Source organism: Esox lucius, chromosome 17 (assembly GCF_011004845.1).
Source record: "Esox lucius isolate fEsoLuc1 chromosome 17, fEsoLuc1.pri, whole genome shotgun sequence".
Classification (NCBI taxonomy): Eukaryota; Metazoa; Chordata; class Actinopteri; order Esociformes; family Esocidae; genus Esox; species Esox lucius.
The window spans coordinates 38,062,406-38,082,211 of NC_047585.1; the positions used below are offsets into that span (position 1 = coordinate 38,062,406).

The 19,806-nt window shown below is 46.7% G+C and overlaps 1 protein-coding gene across 4 annotated transcripts; it reads right to left on the minus strand.

The window, feature by feature from the left end:
* Positions 1 to 444: 444 nt before the first annotated feature.
* Positions 445 to 19,655, minus strand: ubap2a (ubiquitin associated protein 2a). 4 transcript variants are annotated; one of them, XM_029113830.2, is made up of 27 exons: positions 19,572 to 19,655; positions 18,254 to 18,391; positions 17,999 to 18,076; positions 17,466 to 17,576; positions 13,831 to 14,008; positions 12,520 to 12,660; positions 12,373 to 12,439; positions 12,039 to 12,136; positions 11,694 to 11,746; positions 9,957 to 10,027; positions 9,015 to 9,177; positions 8,578 to 8,872; positions 8,188 to 8,450; positions 6,867 to 7,060; positions 6,390 to 6,663; positions 6,094 to 6,130; positions 5,840 to 6,005; positions 5,159 to 5,207; positions 4,792 to 5,059; positions 4,584 to 4,675; positions 4,379 to 4,429; positions 4,212 to 4,302; positions 3,010 to 3,369; positions 2,806 to 2,910; positions 2,657 to 2,727; positions 2,293 to 2,475; positions 445 to 1,305 (listed from the first exon to the last, which is right to left on the minus strand). In XM_029113830.2, exons 2-27 carry the CDS (start codon positions 18,347 to 18,349, stop codon positions 1,213 to 1,215), a joined length of 3,648 nt encoding a protein of 1,215 aa, XP_028969663.2. In that variant the 5' UTR covers positions 18,350 to 18,391; positions 19,572 to 19,655; the 3' UTR covers positions 445 to 1,212. The 4 variants fall into 4 exon arrangements, with proteins under 4 accessions (XP_028969663.2, XP_034143032.1, XP_034143031.1 ...); XM_034287141.1 differs by having other exon boundaries at positions 12,571 to 12,660; positions 13,798 to 14,008; XM_034287140.1 differs by having other exon boundaries at positions 4,379 to 4,426; positions 13,798 to 14,008.
* Between the last annotated feature and the right edge of the window lie 151 nt (positions 19,656 to 19,806).

The window sequence follows — 19,806 nt, forward strand, 5'->3', positions numbered from 1 at the left end:
GCTCTGTTAGTGGTCATTGGGTTCTTGGACACCTCCCTGACCAAGACCCCCCCCCCCCTTGCCCAGATAGTTTGGCAGAGCAGCTAACTCTAGGAAGTCCTGATGGTTCTAAACTTCTTCCCTTTAAATAAAGCCAATGATAGACCTGTGCTTTCACACAACTATATTTGAGGACTAGTAGAGTTTCTCGGACATCATGTCTTGACTTATGCTCTGACAGACCATAAGTGTGGGACCTTATACAGACAGGTGTTTGAAACATTTCCAGGACAACCAAAGAACAGGATGCATCAGAGCTCAATTTGGAATGTCATGGCAATGGGTCTGAATACTTATGTTTTTTTATTTTCAATAAATTGGCACAAATTTATAAAACCGCATATAAAGTATAAAACTAAAAATGTGGAGAAAGTGGAGGGGTCAGAATAATCTCTGAAGACACTGTTAGCAAGTTAATTCATAACTGTTCAGAACTTTTATTTGTTGGACAATGAGGATTAAACCAATGTTAATGACATCAAATCCAATGCCTGGCTGTCACACCTCAGCCAACTATAAAGGGGGTAGGAACACAATGGGAGGGATACAGGGGCAAAAAGAAAAACTCAGGCTATCAACTTAAGTCATCCTCAATAGAAAATAGTTCACAGATGGGGGAGACCAAAGTTACAAAAAAAAAAAAAAAAAGCTTAAAAAAAGGCTTCAGCGTGAAAATGATGCGTAGCGGTGATGTACATCATCATCTGGTTCATGGATGCATACAAAAATCGCCCATGTGATGCTTGTTCTTGTTCAAGTATATTCACCATCGACTTCATAATTACGTCTCCTTGATCGTTGATTCCCTCATCTTCCCACCATTTTGAAATAAAACAAAACATCCTTCGGAGAAAAAAAAAAAATGCAGAAAACCACATTTCATGTCCTACCGATACATATATACTGTATAAATACATACATAAATATATTTTACATACAACAGCCATATATTTGAAAGGGGGAATATTGAGTAGGGGGGGAAGGAGGAGTAGTAGTAGTAGTAGTAGTAGTAGTAGTAGTGTGTTTTAGCTTGGTGCTGTAAAATGGTTTGTCCTTCTGTGATCTGATCAGTCAAGATAGGTGGGCATGATGCAGTGTGTGTACACACATTCACACACACACGCAGGCGCACACACACGCGCACGCACACAAATGCACACACACACAGCCCTGTCAGTTTCCCCAGTATGGGGAGCTGCCATAGCTGGACTTGTTGACCTGGCTCTTCTGCATGTTGCTGGACTGGCCTCGCAGGCTAGGACCCCCCTGTGTACAGAGAGGAAAGGACAGACTCACACACTGAACAAGGCAAATCGGAAAAGCCAGGTTATGTTAATATAGCAGCCGTTGAAAGAAACACCTGTGCTTTCAGGGGAAAGGATAGCTAGCTACGGTTCCCCCCGAAGAACCAATGTTGCCGACGGCATGTAAACCATTGAAAGGGGAACATCAGTCAATGATCATCCATCTGAAAGTGGTTTAGAGGAAATAAGAGTGGCAACCAACTCTAGTTCCATTGGAGCAGAGAGCAGTGCCACCCTCCCAACCACACTCCCACACACCAGAAGATCCTTTTGATCGGGATGGTGATTGGTGGTGATATCAGAGACAATGAGGTCATCAGAATGGTGATTGGTGGTGCTATATCAGAGAATGAGGTAATCAGAATGGTGATTGGTGGTGCTATATCAGAGAATGAGGTAATCAGAATGGTGATTGGTGGTGCTATATCAGAGAATGAGGTAATCAGAATGGTGATTGGTGGTGCTATATCAGAGACAATGAGGTCATGGGGATTGTGATTGGTGGGGATATGTCTGAGACAATGAGGTCATGGGGATTGTGATTGGTGGGGATATGTCTGAGACAATGAGGTCATGGGGATTGTGATTGGTGGGGATATGTCTGAGACAGAGGTCATGGGGATTGTGATTGGTGGGGATATGTCTGAGACAGAGGTCATGGGGATTGTGATTGGTGGGGATATGTCTGAGACAGAGGTCATGGGGATTGTGATTGGTGGGGATATGTCTGAGAGCAAAGTGATGTTGAAACAAGGGTGAAATTCGTTTTTGAGAACGACTGAGGTGATCAAGCGACTGCTGTTCCCCATTAACTGGAGGCTTGAGGAGAATGTCATGTCACAACTTGGAACAAAATCCACAACCACTTGCAGTACCCCCACCGACACCTAATCCAAACCAGTCCCACAGTGTACAGTTCAAGACGAGTGAGTGTGTGTGTGTGTGTTACCTGTCCGTCCTGAGGCAGGTGATGGTGCAGCATCTGGTTGTGGGGTTGCTGGTGGGCAGGCTGCAGGATGTGGAGGAATGGGGTGGGAGCGTAACCCCCCGGGGCCCCCCCAGGACCCCCCAGAGCTGAGGGCAGGTTGAAGGGAGGCGGAGTTCCCGCATGGAAACCCTGCTTATCAAAAGACTGGGGAGGGACAGATTGAGCAGGGTCAATGAATGTATTTTTATTAGAATGACATTAAAAACACCACCATCACTGCCAAGAAATGACCTGTCGATTCAGACCGAAAGCTTCCACCACTATCGTTCACAACATATTTCAGTCTTAGACTGAATTGCAGTCAGAACGGCACTGAAGATCTCACCTGGGTCTTGTTGTAAACACTTCCACTGATTTCTGGCACCCCGGAATTGCCTGACGTCACAGAGATCCCACCTAGAGAGAGCGACGACAGTGTCGTTAATCAGTAGGGCGACAGAGACGACCGTGTCGTGAACAGGAAGGGCGACGTACCTTTGCTGGGGCCGGTAGCAGCGGATTTGGCCTGGCTCTGGGAGGAGTTACTGTAGCCTTTGCTGTAATCCACTCCGGCTTGGCCCTGGGTCAGGTCCTCGTACCCTGAGAGCAGCACAACAACGATAGACCCGCGTCAACTCCGCCCTTTTCAGATATGCTGCCACACGTGTGCGTGCGTGCGTGCGTGAGAGGACAACCAACCTGAGCTGAAAGCGTGCTGGCCATAGCCACTGGCCTGCTGCTGCTGGAAGGGGCTGGCCGAGGGGTTCCCCAGGCCCACGCCGTGCTGCTTGGCCGGGCCCTGGCCCTGGGGCATGAACATGGTGTGTCCGTACTGGAAGGCGGCGCCGGGCATCCCGGGGTAGTAGGGCAGGCCAGTGTAGCTGTAGCCCGGCGGGAGGAAGGCCTGCTGCTGGCTGCCGTGGTGACCCTGGGGCTGGGGTGGCTGCGGGGGCTGGCTCTGGCTCGGGCCCTGGGCCTGCGGGGGCTGCTGTTGGCTCGACAAGCTGCTGGGGGGCGCCGGGGAAGTGGAGTCACCCCGGCCAAACTTAGTGACTTCACCTGTTTTAAGAAAGGGGCGACGACAATGTGAAAACGCTTCCCCAGGGGCTGTGTGATGACATCATCTAACCATTAACCACAAGATGGATTTCTTTTTTTACTCCCTGGTTTTCTAATCATTCTCCATTTGGCTTTTAACTTCAGGAACACTATTGCGTAATGTTCAGTGGACACCCAGGGTCTGAGAGCAGCTCTTACCTGAGTAATGTCCAGTGGACACCCAGGGTCTGAGAGCAGCTCTTACCTGAGTAATGTCCAGTGGACACCCAGGGTCTGAGAGCAGCTCTTACCTGAGTAATGTCCAGTGGACACCCAGGGTCTGAGAGCAGCTCTTACCTGAGTAATGTCCAGTGGACACCCAGGGTCTGAGAGCAGCTCTTACCTGAGTAATGTTCAGTGGACACCCAGGGTCTGAGAGCAGCTCTTACCTGAGTAATGTCCAGTGGACACCCAGGGTCTGAGAGCAGCTCTTACCTGAGTAATGTCCAGTGGACACCCAGGGTCTGAGAGCAGCTCTTACCTGAGTAATGTCCAGTGGACACCCAGGGTCTGAGAGCAGCTCTTACCTGAGTAATGTTCAGTGGACACACTGGGTCTGAGAGCAGCTCTTACCTGAGTAATGTTCAGTGGACACCCAGGGTCTGAGAGCAGCTCTTACCTGAGTAATGTCCAGTGGACACCCAGGGTCTGAGAGCAGCTCTTACCTGAGTAATGTCCAGTGGACACCCAGGGTCTGAGAGCAGCTCTTACCTGAGTAATGTTCAGTGGACACACTGGGTCTGAGAGCAGCTCTTACCTGAGTAATGTCCAGTGGACACCCAGGGTCTGAGAGCAGCTCTTACCTGAGTAATGGTTGTTGGTGAGGCTCCCGTCTCTGCCAGAGAGCGCTGTGGGGCCAGGGAATGTGATTCCATAGTAATCCTGTAAAGAGGGCTGCACAGAAAGACAGGTTCAGACGGGGACGCCGTACCGCCACCTCCCGAGACCCGTCAAAGGGCTTGTTTCTCACCATAGGCAGTCTGGACTGTAGCATGTGGAGGTCCTCGTAGCCGTAGATCTGCTGTGGGACACGTGGGAAGAGGGGTCACTCGGAGGGATTGTGAAACCAAGTATTAAAATAAGTTTATTCTTTCACTGGAAAAACGTGGGGAGACAGCGCCATCACATGTACACATACACACACACACACACACACACACACACACACAAGTTACCGGGTAGGCTGGCAGAAGGCCTCCGGGGCCCATTATGTACTGGTTGGGCAGTAGTGGCGGGACGCCCTGGGACAGGTTAGGAGGAGCTTTACCTGGACAACACACGGGCGGACAGTCACACACACTTCTGCCCGGACCCAAACAAACATTCACCGGCGCCATGACTAAGCGTGCGTTCGTTCATGTGTGCGAGTGTCTGTGCCAGTACCTGTTGAGGAGGAGAGCAGTGGGGCGGTCCGCGGGGCCGAGGAGAGGTTGGACTGGGCCGCGGTTCCGTTGCCGCCGAGCCCCAGCGCTTGGCCGGCGTGGAGGGCGCCGGTGCCGGCCATACTGCTGACCACGCTGTTCATGTGGCTCACCGTCGCCATGATGTGAGCCGCGCTGCTGTTGACCTGGTGGAGCGACTGGGCCGGGCCGGGCGGGTAGGAGCCAGATGAGGGCGCCAGAGAGCTCACACTGCTGTCCACACTGGTGTACTACACACAGAGAGGCCGTTACAGAGGTGGTCATCTCCGACAGAACTGCGCGTGTGTGTGTGTGTGTGTGTGTGAGTGAGTATGTGTGTCCAAACTCACAGTGAGAGAGCTGGAGCCAAGAGCCGAGGAATGACTGCTGCTGCCATGACTACAATGTAGACAGACAGAAGAGGTTAGTGGACATCCCTGATACAACGCTGTCACAGCATCTACGTCCCGTTCACATGAGAACCACATTGAAACTGTGACACTCCTCCAAAAACGAACAATCCTTTAAAAAGGGATCTCTTTTCAGCTAAAAGGAGATCTCTGATAGATGATCATGTGCCAATGAGGATTAAGGATTGGTCTTCTAGATGAAATTACCTCCCCGATACCAACACCTCCTCCACTCTCTTGGCCTACTAAGGTAGCCAGGACGGTATACTACTCTCTTATTTAAAAAAAAAAAAGTTATAATTATTTTATATATTTTAATGTATTTCTATTTTTACTGTGTGTAAAGCACTTTGTGTAATTGTACTTGAAGTGCTATACAAGTTGTTGTTGTTGTTATTATTATTATTATTATTATTATGGGAGGGGGTTGAATATTTTCCAATCCACTCTGCGTATGTGTATAGAATTTATAATGACAAATCATACTTTATAAAAGGTAAAACACTTTTCTTTCATGTATCGGCAAACTTGAATAAGGTTTGCGTGAATTCTCACTAACATGCGTTAACATCACAACACATCTGAAGAAGGAAAGCGCGTACGTGTGTGTGTGTGTGTTACCTGCTAAGTGTTGCCAAGCTGGCGGAGGGCATGTCGTGCGGCATGCTGGGAAGTGCTGAGCTGTGGGGGGGTAGGGAGGGCATGTGGGTGGAGGGGGCGGGGGCACTGCTGGTACTGATGCTCAGAGAGGGAGACTCTGGCTTTGGCGTGGAGGAGGCCGACGAAGCTGCCAAGACAGAAAATGACATTTACAATCCAAACACGAGAGTAGCAGTACCGAAGGAATGACGGATTTCACCAATTGTGGTACTTACTGTCCATTCCAGACGTTCTCACGCCGTTTAGACCGTTCTGTCAACACAGGTAAACAGTTTGGTTTTCACATTTTACCTTTGTTCAACGAGCTAAGCCAACAGGGAACCAATTCACAATGAAGATCTGGCATAACAACTGCATGACGACATCACATTCAAGGGGATTCTCTCCTTCACTTTCTATAGATTATCCCAACGGTGGGAATGATTTGATCATTGGTATAAATGTGCTAAACGACATCAAAATCCATGTCATTATAACACCAGCCAAGACGTTATCTGAAACTGTGACTCACCATGATTGGCCCAGGGGCCTCTTTGCTCTGGGGGAAGGCTAGGCGTGGGTGGGGGGCCACAGGCCCACAGTCATAACCACTCCCCACTGAGACGAAGGGAGACGCGGAGGAGGGCACCGAGGAGGAGACGGAAGAGGAGGAGCAGGGGGCGGAGGAGCTGACCGTACCCATAGAGGAGGGGGCGAGGCTGGGCATGGCCACCAAGGGGGAGGGGTAGACGGGCTCAGAAGAAGAAAGCGGGAGGGGGATGGACAGCGGAGTGCCCATGGATTCACTGGACACAAACAAGAGAAACAGACTGTTAAATACAAACACGTGTGATGTCATTTAAATGTGCAGCGTGGCGTCTCTTCAGAGGAGGGCCGCAGAATAACCCCAATATACAAGGAACTGAGAGGAGCGTAGTCCAGGCACGATCGGGGAACGACGTCAACGTGTACCACAGGCCCGGGGGGAGTGGGGGGGGGCGTGACCCACCTGAGGGGTTTGGAGTAAAGGCTGGTCTGGCTTTGCGGTGCCGGTGCAGACTCCCTGGAGGCCTCGGTGACACACGTCTCCGCAGGGCCAAAGTCCGGCAAGGCTGCCTCCGAGCCAAAGTCCAGGGCTCCGAACTGGACGTTGAGACCAGGGACGTCAGCAGAGCCAGGCATTTCCACCGCCGACGAGGGGATCTGGACAGGATGGGAAAGTATCTTTTGACCAGGGGGTTAAATAATGTGTTAATTGTCCAGAGTATTCTCTAAGAAAACCAATGGTCCAAGACCACAATCGTAACCTGTTGAAGTGATTCAGTTTAAGTCCACCTGACAGGCTCACTTTCCTGTTGAACCCATTATATTTTAAATCTTAACGTTCCTTATTTTTGAATCTCAAAAGTTGCTCTCTGGATGCTAGTTTTGCTTTCTGACACCTGCAACGCTGTCGATGAGCACCACCACCACCACCACCACCACCACCACCACCACCACCACCACCACACCTAAAATGTGGCATAGAAATGGTCTATCAACCGAGCTGAGTGTGTATTATGTTTTAGGTTACACAGCCTGGATAATGTTGATGATGGACACTGAACGATCCAGAACATGAATAATCATACGTCACTAAACCATCTGAAACATTTTCAGCATTAAAGCTGCACTAGGTAGGACTCTTTCAGTTTGTCCTCTATAAACATGTTGTAGAAGGTGATGACACCCTATAAGACATGTTTAGCAACAAACAGTTTTGGAGCGTGCTACTACTTTCCAGCCAATCCAGTTCCAGCGATACTGTTCCAGCCAATTGCCTTCTGTAAGGAGGGCCTTCCTCCTTGGCTTCTTTTGTGAATGCACGTTTTACCTGGATGATATATATAACCTAAGTACACCTTAGGGAGTGAAGTTTGCTTACTGTAAGAAACTCTAATGGCAGCTAAAGACCAGGATGACAAACTGTCAGTTCCACCCTTGTCTACTTCAGCATACACTATGAAAACGGAAAAGAAGCGAAAGAAGACTTAGGCTAGCTCTCTATTGCTAACAACCATGAACACTAAGCAAACGTTAGCAAGGCTAAGAATAATGTGAAACTTTTTTTGTAACCGGTAATTCTATTTTTCATATTATTATTATTATCCAGAACTTCACTCTCTATCGGACATTGTTGCAGAATCTCTTTCTGACCGGGGCGTAATTACAAAATGCTGTAATTGTTTTGTTTTTTTGCTGAAAAGAAATCCTACGTAGTGCAGCTTTAACAATCCTGTAATTTGACTCCCACTGGAATTCCCAGGACACACTGGGCCTCGGGGAGTTACCTTGGAGGTGGGAGGTATCCTTCGTTTCGGGGCCTTGAGCTGCGGAACACGGTGCTGCTGCAGTGGGCCGTCGCCCTGAGGGTCCGGCCCCGAGCTGGGGGCGGGCTTGGCACCTATGGCGGCCAGGGTGGGTCCCTGGTTGGGGGAGGGGGGCTGGGCGGGCGGGGGGCTGGGCTGGCGTGCCAGGGGCAGGGAGGGGGCGCCATGTCTCTGTACCAGTTGGCTCAGCACCAGGGACGGCTCAGGCTGCAGTTTAAACTCCCCTGGAGAACACATCCAGAGATCAGCACCACTGCCACACAGACACGTGGTCAGACAAGCCACATGCAAGGTATTTAAAAACCTGTGTGAGCGCCGACATGCGTGCATGTGTTTAAATGTGCCACTCACGGCTGAAGTGGGAGGTGAGCGAGGAGGTCGTGGCGGCGCTGGGCTCTGGGACCTTGACATCCCAGCTGGACGTGGAGGGTGGAGGGAGGACTGCGGGGGCTCCACCTAGCCCTGGTAGTCTGCCCCCCAGGGTGGTGCCGCCGCCCCCCTGTGTGCTTGGAGGGGGGGCCGCCTGGGATGAAGGGAGGGGACCCAGGCCCGGGCCCTTCAGCTGCTCCAAGATCTGAGCCCCCGGACTGGACTGGCTCCTTTTAGGCTGGCCCAGGTCACCGAAACCTGACCCCAGCACTGACGACTGGCCAGGCGGATTGAAACGTTGGTCATTTTTTTAAAAAGAGCGTAACGCTGTGTGTAATGAGTTGACTCCTGCAAAGAAGTAATGAAAACACGACCCCCCCAACCCCCCCCCCCCCAGAACCACGAGGCAATTGGCTCACCAGGGCAGCGTGGGCGTAGCTGGCGCTGCCCGTACCAACGGCCGACCCGTTGCGGGCAGGGTGATGGTGGGAGTTGGTGAACACCAGGCTCTGAGAGGAGGGGGCCTCTCCCCCTCCCCTACTGCCACCCACCGGCTTCTGCAGCAGGGAGGTCAGGTCCAGACTGCAGGAGGTGCACAGACTATTAGTAAACCACTAGCTCAAACAAACAAACACTGAATGACAGTTTTGTGGAGTTTGGCTTCACTGTTTACGGTGTTCCTATTCAGTCAGCATTATAAAACCTTTAACATTCATTTGTTCATTATTTGCCGGTCTGGTTTTCTTTAGAGCTGTGTTTCTCAACCCTGCTCCTGGACGGCCCCCCTGCCCTGCATGTTTTGGGTCTCTCCCTGCCCTAACATACCTGATGTAGCTCATGAAGGACTTGACAATGAGCTGATCATTTGAATCAGGTGTGACAGAGCAGGGAGAGAACTATAACATGCAGGGCAGGGGGGCGCCCAGGAGCAGGGTTGAGAAACACTGGTTTAGAGATAAACGGGGAAACAAGATGATTAAAAAAGCAGTGGGATGTGTTACGAGGGGTAGGGGTTTCTTCTTGAAAAAAAATAAACTTGACGACAGTTTCTTCGTGGTGGTCAGTAATGCCTTAATGTGTTGGTTTCTGCAGGCTTTTGTCATGACCTTAATTTCACATAGAGCTTTGTGATGTATAACAAAGGATTGAGTCGAGCACCATAAATTCTTATTACTTGATCAATAAGTTGTTACATCCCTAAGAAAAAAATATATCCATTGTCCTACTGCATCACATGTATTTTTTTAATAAGCTGGAGTTTAGCTGTAAATTCCCATTCCAAGGGTATATTTTAATATTCATCAAAGGGGCCATAACAGACGGGGGAGCGACGTAGCGGGTTCTACAGACAGGTGAGTTACCTTTGCCCAGGTGTGACGTGGTTCTGAGGTGCAGGTGCACTTGAGGCAGTGAACACTTTGGTCTCAGACAGCTGGAGACAGAAAGGGGAACGGGGTCGGTTACTGATGCCATAGACTGAGGTGTGAAAAAGACAAAAAATTACCATCTACAACAGAGATCTGACACTGTCCATTTGAGGAGTAATCCATGTCAAATACCATATACAACTTAACAGAAACAGAATAGTTAAAGGGATAGATCGGCCAAATATCTAATTTTTCTGAGATTTCACTTACCAGCAGATGACCCAGAAGGCCCACCGTCATTCTTTTCTAACAATCCATTATTCAACTCTGTCCCCGTCTGTAATTAGAGTTATTAGCATCGACCAAATTCATGAATGAAAACCTTTAATCGCAAAGCTGCATTGCAAGCGACTTCAAAACACTTCAAACTACATTGAGGAATCTGTCGCGGTAGCATAATTTTTTTTTAAACTGTACACTGGTGAAACAGCCGGCAGAATTGGCTGAATTCAAATTGGCACTAGCAAAATATTTCCTATAGCCACCATACACAGCTTCTGTTCATTGGCAGTGATGTCATCGAAATGAGCGTGAACTTTAACAAGCTATGTGAAGATAGGTTGCTATGCCTAGCTTTTGAAAATTGCTGCTAGTTTCCACTTAGGTATATTAGTGCTATATATTTGCTTTATATATTTCTTAATTCTTACTAGGTAGATTTCGTGTGCCATGTCACAAGAATTTCATTGTTCAGGATGACGCTGTGTTATTGAGTGTGGTGAATAAATTAACTTAGAAACTTTGGATTTCCTTTGCTCGATGTTGACTTCTGCTTGCTCGTTTGCCTGCTTGTGGATCTTGAGTTAATTAAATTCTACCCGCTCTGCAATACCTCTGAGACATACAATTTTTGCGAGAAACATTTTAATACAGTAACCCAATTCAACCCATGGAAACAAGACTGATTGTTAGTAATACTTCTGATTGCTATGTTATAATACACAAAGTACATATTGCCTCTGGATATACTGGGCAAGGGATGGGGATTAACGTGTTCACCATCTGAGGTGAATATCAAAGATGAAATAGGTTACTTGCTTTCTAGCTAGTGAATACTAACTTTATTTACTGTGTATACACTAACTCTTTCCCAACGAATGCATTGATTGATACATTTGTGAACAAAACTGACCGGTAAACATAGGAAGTACCTATTTATCTGAAATGAGAATTATATAATGAAAATTTTAACTTTATTTATTGTTCTTTGAGGTAAACAACACCACTTGGCTTAGTTTGGAGTGTTTTAGAGTACTTTTCCACTTGTAATGCAGCTTTGCAATAAAGGTACGTACAGGTTTCATTCATGAATTTGTACGATGCTAATAACACTAATTATAGACTGAGACAGAGCTAAATAATAATATAAAAATCACTATGTGCATGAAGGACCAACTGGCAGTAAGGGGACTGTCACCGAAATATGATCTACCTCCTGAACACAACCCCTAGACCCCAGCACCTACTCCCAGCTTCTGCCTGCTAAACACTACTCCTACACCCCAGCACATACTCCCAGCTCCTACCTTCTGAACACTACTCCTAGAACCCAGGACCTACTCCCAGCTCCTATCTGCTAAACACTACTCCTAGAACACAGCCCTTTGACTCCCGACAGCTTCAACTTCCTGAACACTACTCCTAAACCCCAGGAAATAGACTCCCACTCACGTCTTCGCTCCAGTCCTCAGCAGCCCAATCATCCAGAGTACTCCTCCAGGCCACTTCAGGGTCATGCCAAGGAGGGGTCAGAGGTTACCGGTCAGAGATGAAGAGAAACAACACTTATTGGAAAAGCGTTAGGACATGGACATTTCCCCCAGCACCAGTCTACGGGGTCCAATTACCAAGACAACAGAACAACACCCAGACCAAGGAACATCAACGATCAAAACCTTTCAGTAACCCATGTGGGGGAATTCAACGCACAACAGGGACTCACGGCCATTTTCCAATGGATCTTCGTCATGTGTTTTTTGTAGCGTACCTTTGGGGAAACGCATGGTGTGTACTCACCTGTCCCGTCTGTGCTGTTGTTGGCCCCTGAGTCCCAGGCGTCGCTTTGTGTGGTCCCGGTCCCCTGTTCTGGGGTGTAGTCCGCTGGATTAAATATCCTGCAGGGTGGGAAGGGGGATTGGCAGAATGAGCTGTATACAAGGGAAAGACAAGGTGTGCGTGTGTCTACAGGTATAATTATCTACTTTTGCGGTCACATAAAAAAGGCTATTTTGGGGTTAGGTTTAGAGTAAAAGAAACGATCAGAGTTAAAGGGTAAGGTTGAAATCTAGGGAAAATAGGGAATTATTTTGGACTCCACAGAAAGACAATACGCCGGCACCACAGAACTCACCCCATTCCTTGGGCTGTGAACCTGCTTCCCGCCGGCACCCTGCCCCTTCCTCTGCCTCCAGATCCAACTGAACCAAACACACAAAGTCAATACACAGCGAGCCTGGCGCCAAGCAAAAATGTGTATAGAAGAGAGCACTTAAATTACCTGGGGATGTTGACTGGAACATATGAGAAAGTGCCACTAAATGACACTCACCTCTGCCCCCTCGGCCCCCTCTGCGGCCTCGCTCAGACCCTCTGTCCACAGAGCCAGGGCCCACATCCACGCCGTTTTCCTCAGGCCTCGCTGAACAGAGACAGCAAGGGACAGAGGGAAAGACCAAAAAAACAGATAAAGTGATGAAGGTCAGACTACAGAATAGGGCAAAACAATGTGCTGCTTAGTAACCCTTGATTGATGATGAATTACTGGATTAAAGACAGATTGGCTTCCAGAAGATTCATACTATGAGATCTATGCAGATTAAACACGCGGACCACAACTTTAAAAACCACACTAGAGTCTTCGGACTGGAGAAGCTCCCGAGCAACCAGAGGGTTGCCATTTCGAATCTAAGTTCTGGCAATTAGAAACAAAAAATAATGTATAATAAAAAAAATTTGGTCAGAGAGATATTAGGATTGGCCTAATCAACAGTCTGGTACATTCTGAGAAAGAAAGCACACACTGGTGAGCTCTGCAACACAAAAAGGCCTGGACGTCCACGGAAGACAACAGTGGTGGATGATCATAGGATCCTTTCCATTGTGAAGAAAAACACCTTCACAACATCCAGCCAGATTAAAAGAGATCTAAAAGAGCCAGCCCAGTTTTGGAACAGCGTTTTTTGGACAGATGAACTAAGATCAACCTGTACCAGAATGATGGGAAGAAAAAAGTATGGAGAAGGCTTGGAAAAGCTTATGATCTGAAGCATACCACATCACCTGAAAAACTTGGTGGAGGCAGTGTGATGGCATGGGCATGCATGGCTTCCAATGGCACTGGGTCACTAGTGTTTATTGATGATGTAACAGAAGGCAGAAGCAGCCGTCAATTGCATCTCGGGTTGTTCCATTTAAAATCAATTGTGGTGGCATCCAAAGCCAAAATTATGAAAATTGTGTCAGGGTCCAAATATTTCCAGACCCAACTGCATATACATCGCATTCCTCCTACTGTTGATGTGAGGAAGTCAAGACAATTAACATCCCATTAGGTGATGCATTGCATCCACCCTCAGCTACAGCCTCTCTGACTTAATGTGCGTTTGTGTTCAAGGGGGGAGTTGGATTAAATCAGGAAAAAAATTAGCATCAAATAGACTAATAAAGTAAATATAAAAAAATATGTATATTATACATATTTTAACCACGCCAGGGATTTGTCAATGCTCTTAGATGATTCCATTAGTTCTGGCGTTGTTGGGCCTTGTTTACTAACCAGAGGACAGAATAATATTCGGCGGGCCCCTACCCCTCTCCCCCTGGCGGCTGCGGTTGCTGGCACCTCGGCCCCTCCGGTTGCTTCCTCCGCGGCCCCTGCTGCCTTCCCGCTCGCCTCCCCTTTTCTCTCGGTTCTCCTTGTTTTCTTTTCCCTCTGCTGGGCCGTCCTTGGCTGGGGGTTTCTTCTTCCCCACAGTCTCCCACGAGGTCTGTTGGGGGGGGGGGGAGAGGGAATGCATTTTTGAGTTTCTATTTAATGACACATCCTCATTTGGGGGGGGGGGTGAGGAACATGGCCGTTAGATGGACAAGTGGGGGGAGGGAAGAAGAAAGAACAAGAAAAAAAGACAGATAGAAAGGTCCTTCAAGCCTGAACGCTTCTCCTTCTTACAAGTGTCAAAACCCCAAACAGTCTATGGGAGAATAACAATTTATGTAACCAGAATCTTATAGATTCAACCAGCCCTGGGAATTCCTGCTAATTAAAGGTCACAATACCACTAAAAAACAAAGGACTCGTGCACCTATAGATTATTACACCATTACTGAAAAAACATGCTGACACAACCATGGGTTGAAAGTGACCCGGTTTCTATTTCAGGAATTACAAGAAAACAGCCTAGCTGTGGGGGAGGGGGGCCTTGCTGCCGTGGAGTCCTCGCCCATTACGCCACATCGTACCGCCCTACTTGGGCTGTTCTACCACTGAATCACATCCTGGCAGAACAAGTGACAAGTGTTCGTCCAAGATTCAGAGGCCGTAATACTTAATCTATTGGTCTCCTGGTAGCAAAAAAACGATGTAAATAAAAATACACAAACACAGTCTGACTTTATTCAATCACACTACTGAACAGACAGAAGCCCAGATAATAGCAAAACCATGGCAATTTTGAGGTGGACTGGAAGACCCAATAGCAACGATTGTGGAGTTCTTCAATAAAGGTTATTTAAAACATTATTATAATTTTCTTTACAAAGGCATTTATTCGCCTTACTTTTGAAGTAGTTGGGGGTTGGTTCAGTCTAAATTAATCTAAATAGTAAATTGCAAATCACAAATCGTAAAAAGGTATACACATAGCTGGTACAATTTAAATAATGTCACTTCAAAACTGATTGTGTAATTGATTTAGACTTTACATTTTTGGGACATTGCAGACACCATAGCACAGGGGGTGTTTAAAGCAATTATGAGGAGACAAGTCAATGCAAATTGACATACAGAAAATAATATATGTTTTAATGGGGAATATCCCAGGAACTGTTTGGTAGAAATAAACTATTTAAAACATGAACTTAAAATCTGCAGATGTCTTCTAGGCATTCATGCAAGTAGTGTAGTAGAACTGTAAGTAGCCTTTAAGTCAGTAAAAGACCTTTTTTCTGTTTCCACTGACACGGGCCAGTTTCCTGGGCCAGTCGGCCACTTGGGGGCCTGGGCCAGTCGGCCACTTGGGGGCCTGGGCCAGTCGGCCACTTGGGGGCCTGGGCCAGTCGGCCACTTGGGGGCCTGGGCCAGTCGGCCACTTGGGGGCCTGGGCCAGTCGGCCACTTGGGGGCCTGGGCCAGTCGGCCACTTGGGGGCCTGGGCCAGTCGGCCACTTGGGGGCCTGGGCCAGTCGGCCACTTGGGGGCCTGGGCCAGTCGGCCACTTGGGGGCCTGGGCCAGTCGGCCACTTGGGGGCCTGGGCCAGTCGGCCACTTGGGGGCCTGGGCCAGTCGGCCACTTGGGGGCCTGGGCCAGTCGGCCACTTGGGGGCCGAGCCCCGGACTTTAGGACTTAGGCCAGGGTTTGCGGATTGCCACGGGACATGGTGTGAAAACGCGACATGCTGTTTTATTCAAATGGGATGTGTATAGTTTGCTTTAGGCTTCTCGTAATGGTCTTCATCCGATCTAACGAATAGATCCCAGATAAAAAAAAAGAAAACGAAGCAACAGTACAGGGAAGCAAAGACTCAGAACGGAAAGAGTAGGAATGACCCAATGTGGTGCGATACCGCTGACTCAATTGAAGAACGGAGCGCTGAGACCGAGACGTTGCCTTTTACAACATAAAATTACCTCAGAATTCTCCCAAATCCTTCTATTAAATGTAGATAGTTTTGACAAAATACTTGTCAAAGGAAAAGCACCAGTGGAAACGCGGCGTAAGGTCCCTCAAATATCTCACCAGCCAACCTCCCCCTACTGTTGCTTCTGGAACTAATGCAAATTCTATGATTTGCTTTTCCTCTTCCATCCAACACGGACTTAGTTTATAGCTACTTCCCCTGACTAAGGAGAGTTGACTAGAACGGAGTGGTGTGGTTTTTACATTGAGCAGACAGCATCTCCCAACGGACTTACAGACATACCAAGCCAGCAACAGTGGCAACGCCCGCAGAGATTCTGCCAAATCGCCCAACCAAAAATTGAAAATGCAGTGTTTAATTTCCTTTTTCCAATATAGTTTTGGGGGTATTTTGTCACTTTGAGTTAAGAAATGACAAGAGGGCATGCAGACAGGTGATGGACATTCTTGAAAGGTTGGAGCAGGAAAGAGGATATGCTGTTATAAGCTGGTTCCAGTGATTATCAACTCGAGGACCCAAACTAACTACCAGGTAGAATTGAAAACAAGCAGTACTACAGTTCCAGGCTTGGAACGGAGAACCCGTGCGCTAGACCACAGGCCCTGCACAAACTTGTCGGAAGCCTTATTTAAATTTTAAAAAGACAGCGATTGACATTGCCTATCTCTAAGCAGGGTCAACCTAATGATAATGGATTATGTACTAACCCCCAGCTAAAAAAGTAGTTCTTCTGTGATTAGCTGCAGGACAAACTGGTCAACAACATCACAACAAGACCATTTGTTATTTTCCAAGTTACGAAAGCAGGTATTTAAAAAATTAAGTCTCGTCAAACAGATATCCTTTGGAAATATTGCAATGAGAATATATTTTATTTTAGGAGTGCCTAAACTGCTCTGCTTCAGAAGAAGCATCAAAAATAAATGTGATGTTAATTAGCTCCATAAAGATGTCATATTCATTCTATAAATGTATATGAATATTCAGATAAGCAAGGAGATATTTAGTCTTTGACTGTATGTGCAGCAATGAGCAATCATTTTAAAAGCTATGGTTATATTAAATATTAACAAATAACATTTTACATCAAGACTGCAAAACCACTGATGTAGCGGTCATTGGTTCTAAATGTTTAAACCTCTGCGTTATAATCGCACGTTAATGTCAATTTCTGACAGAGCACCAATGGCTACACTACCGTTTAGTTTTGTGGCGTGTTACCAGCAATACCGATGCCACGGAAACTAACCCCGGCATTGTTGTTGGTTCACACATGCGGCAGTACCCCGATGTGTTCACCAACAGGTGTCATGGTTTCGTACAGCGATCACCCTTTATCTGTCCACTGTTGCTTTATAGATGCAGACCTGGACCAACAGTAGAACGCAGTGCAGTAATGGAGTTTTTGGTGACAGGAGCTCAGGAACAAATAAATAAACTTTGGACCATGCGTATGGGAACTTATCTAACACGGTCTAACCTGAAGTAGCACGACCACAAGAAGCGTGAGTGGACAAAGGAAATGGAGAAAGCAGCATGTTTTCTCTGTGAACCCTGCAGAGGCTAGCATCGGTCCACCATGCCTCACCGTGTCAGAGGTGCTCTCAAGAAGGAAGTTGATGGCTCTGTTGACATCCTCGTTGCAGTCGTGGAGCGCAACCATGCACTCGTCCTGGTTCTTTCCTGTCACCTCCATCAGCTGTTGACATACACACAGAAACATAAACATATATACACACACACATATCGGTAGCACTGTCTACAAGTTTATATCTATATCAAGAAGACAAGAAACCGGTCAACAGATGTACAAGTTGGACACATGCATGCACACAAAAAAAGATGTCACATAAGATGTAATTGCAGTCAGAGAAGATAAACATATCTTCAGAGAAGGAAACAATTTTCATCCTTTTAGCTGATGCATAGACAGTATTTAGGGTAAAATGAAGGTGAGCACAATTTGTATTCTAAAATTGTCTTTTTCTTTTACATGCAGTCACAAAATAGTTTCCACAGCTAGCAGAAGAATGGGTGTGCTCCTTCCTGTTGGATTATGCAGATGTCTTAAGGAAACAAAAAACACACACTAAAGCATTCAATGGCCTCCTATTCACCCACCTGGTTTACTTTGTCCTCAAAATCAGCATCATTCTTATCATAGATCATCTGGGCAAGCCGAATCTGCTCTGCGGTTGCCTGCAAGTGACAAGTTTGAACAAGGGTGAACTGATGAAGATGAGAAAAAGGAAGTAAACCCAGGAAGAAGGGTAGGGAAATGTTTGTTTAAAAAAATCATTATCATCCACTAAATAACATAATTGAACAAGTAAGTTGTACTGTGTGTGTGTGCATATCAGTACGAATGTCACTCACCTGGAGCTGTTTCTGTGGTTGTGTTGTGTGTGTAGCAACAGGCAGTGCTTTGTCTCGAGTGCCCCGGGCTTTGTCGCCGCCCAACGAGGTCATCATATACAGTATATACAAAACAATGTATGTACAAAATAGAAAAATCTTGCAACATAAAGGAAAAGAGGGACGGGGACGAGAAGAAACCGGGGTCAAATGAGGATAATATAACGTAAATTACTTAATTAAACAAAATGTACAGCTAAACACGGAAATCAGTGTCTGATTCATGTCAGACTAAGTGATCGCAGTTCAACTTCGGTATAGTAATTAAACCACAAGGATGGGCTCAAAAATCTGATTATCTATGGCTGAGATGACAGGAGCAACATCAGTTCTACTTACGCAAAAGCAGTAAACTCGGATTGTACCTATCGAATAGTCAAACAGGGCATGTACGTGTTTACAAAAAGACTGCATTCCCACGAAAGCCACGGTTAGAGACATCAGGCAGTGTTGTGCAACAAAACAAGTTACTGTACCTGCCGCAGCCATCACCACTAGCTGGTTACTCATAAAATATTGTTCATCACGCTAGTCAAACTCCGTCGAATTGTACAAATACAGTATAACATTAGAACTGACGGCAAATATAAACCGTAAAATGGGTACACGGCTAAATACTGTTATGGTCATGTTAGGTTGCCATTATTAATGTAATACTTTCATTAATGACAATCACAAAATATAAATCAATGTATACGTGTCTTGATGACGTTTGATAGTGCTAACTGCAAGCGCTAGCATTTCAAAAACACGACGATGTGGAGTCTAATCTAGCACTAATGCCAAGAAATAATACACAACGGTGACCGATACTGGGACCCCTTTGTCCTAGCTAAGAACGCTAAGTAGCTAGCGTTAGCTAGCTAACTAGCATTATACAGTTTGGACTATTTACGTCAGAAAAAATACCAAAACACGACGGACGGGTGTCCCTGTCCAAACATTATTTTATGTTGATAAATGAACATTCTTCCCAAGTGACAATAATATAGAACCGTCCTACTAGTGGCATACCATGCTAGCTTGGTACCCAACTAACCACAAAGCTTTATCAATTTCAACGAAAATGGCCACACAGCACAGAATCCAACCCCCGACATTATTTTGCCGGGGAACAAGCAAATGGAACATAACGAAAAAGCGCGAAACTCTTGTGTAAACAGACGAATAAATTGGTGACAATACATTTCAAGAGGGACAAGAATGTGTAATTGCTTAAATTGTCTCAAGTATAAAAGAAAAACATTGAGGGACTGAACGAGATTTGTTTTTTTATTACCTGCTAACACGCTTCACTCAGCCAGCAGCAGCAGACAAGGTCACGTGATATACCGCGTCGCTTTCTTCCGTGGACCGCGAGAAGATTGCGCAGACGCGGCTAAGCATTTGGTCAAAGTGTATATTATTTGTTTCAGGTCTTTCAAGAATTTGTCAGTAACACAAATTAGCAAATGTATCTGTGACAGAAACTGCACAATAACTTCTGTAAGCTTCCTGTCACTCAATTAGCAGTG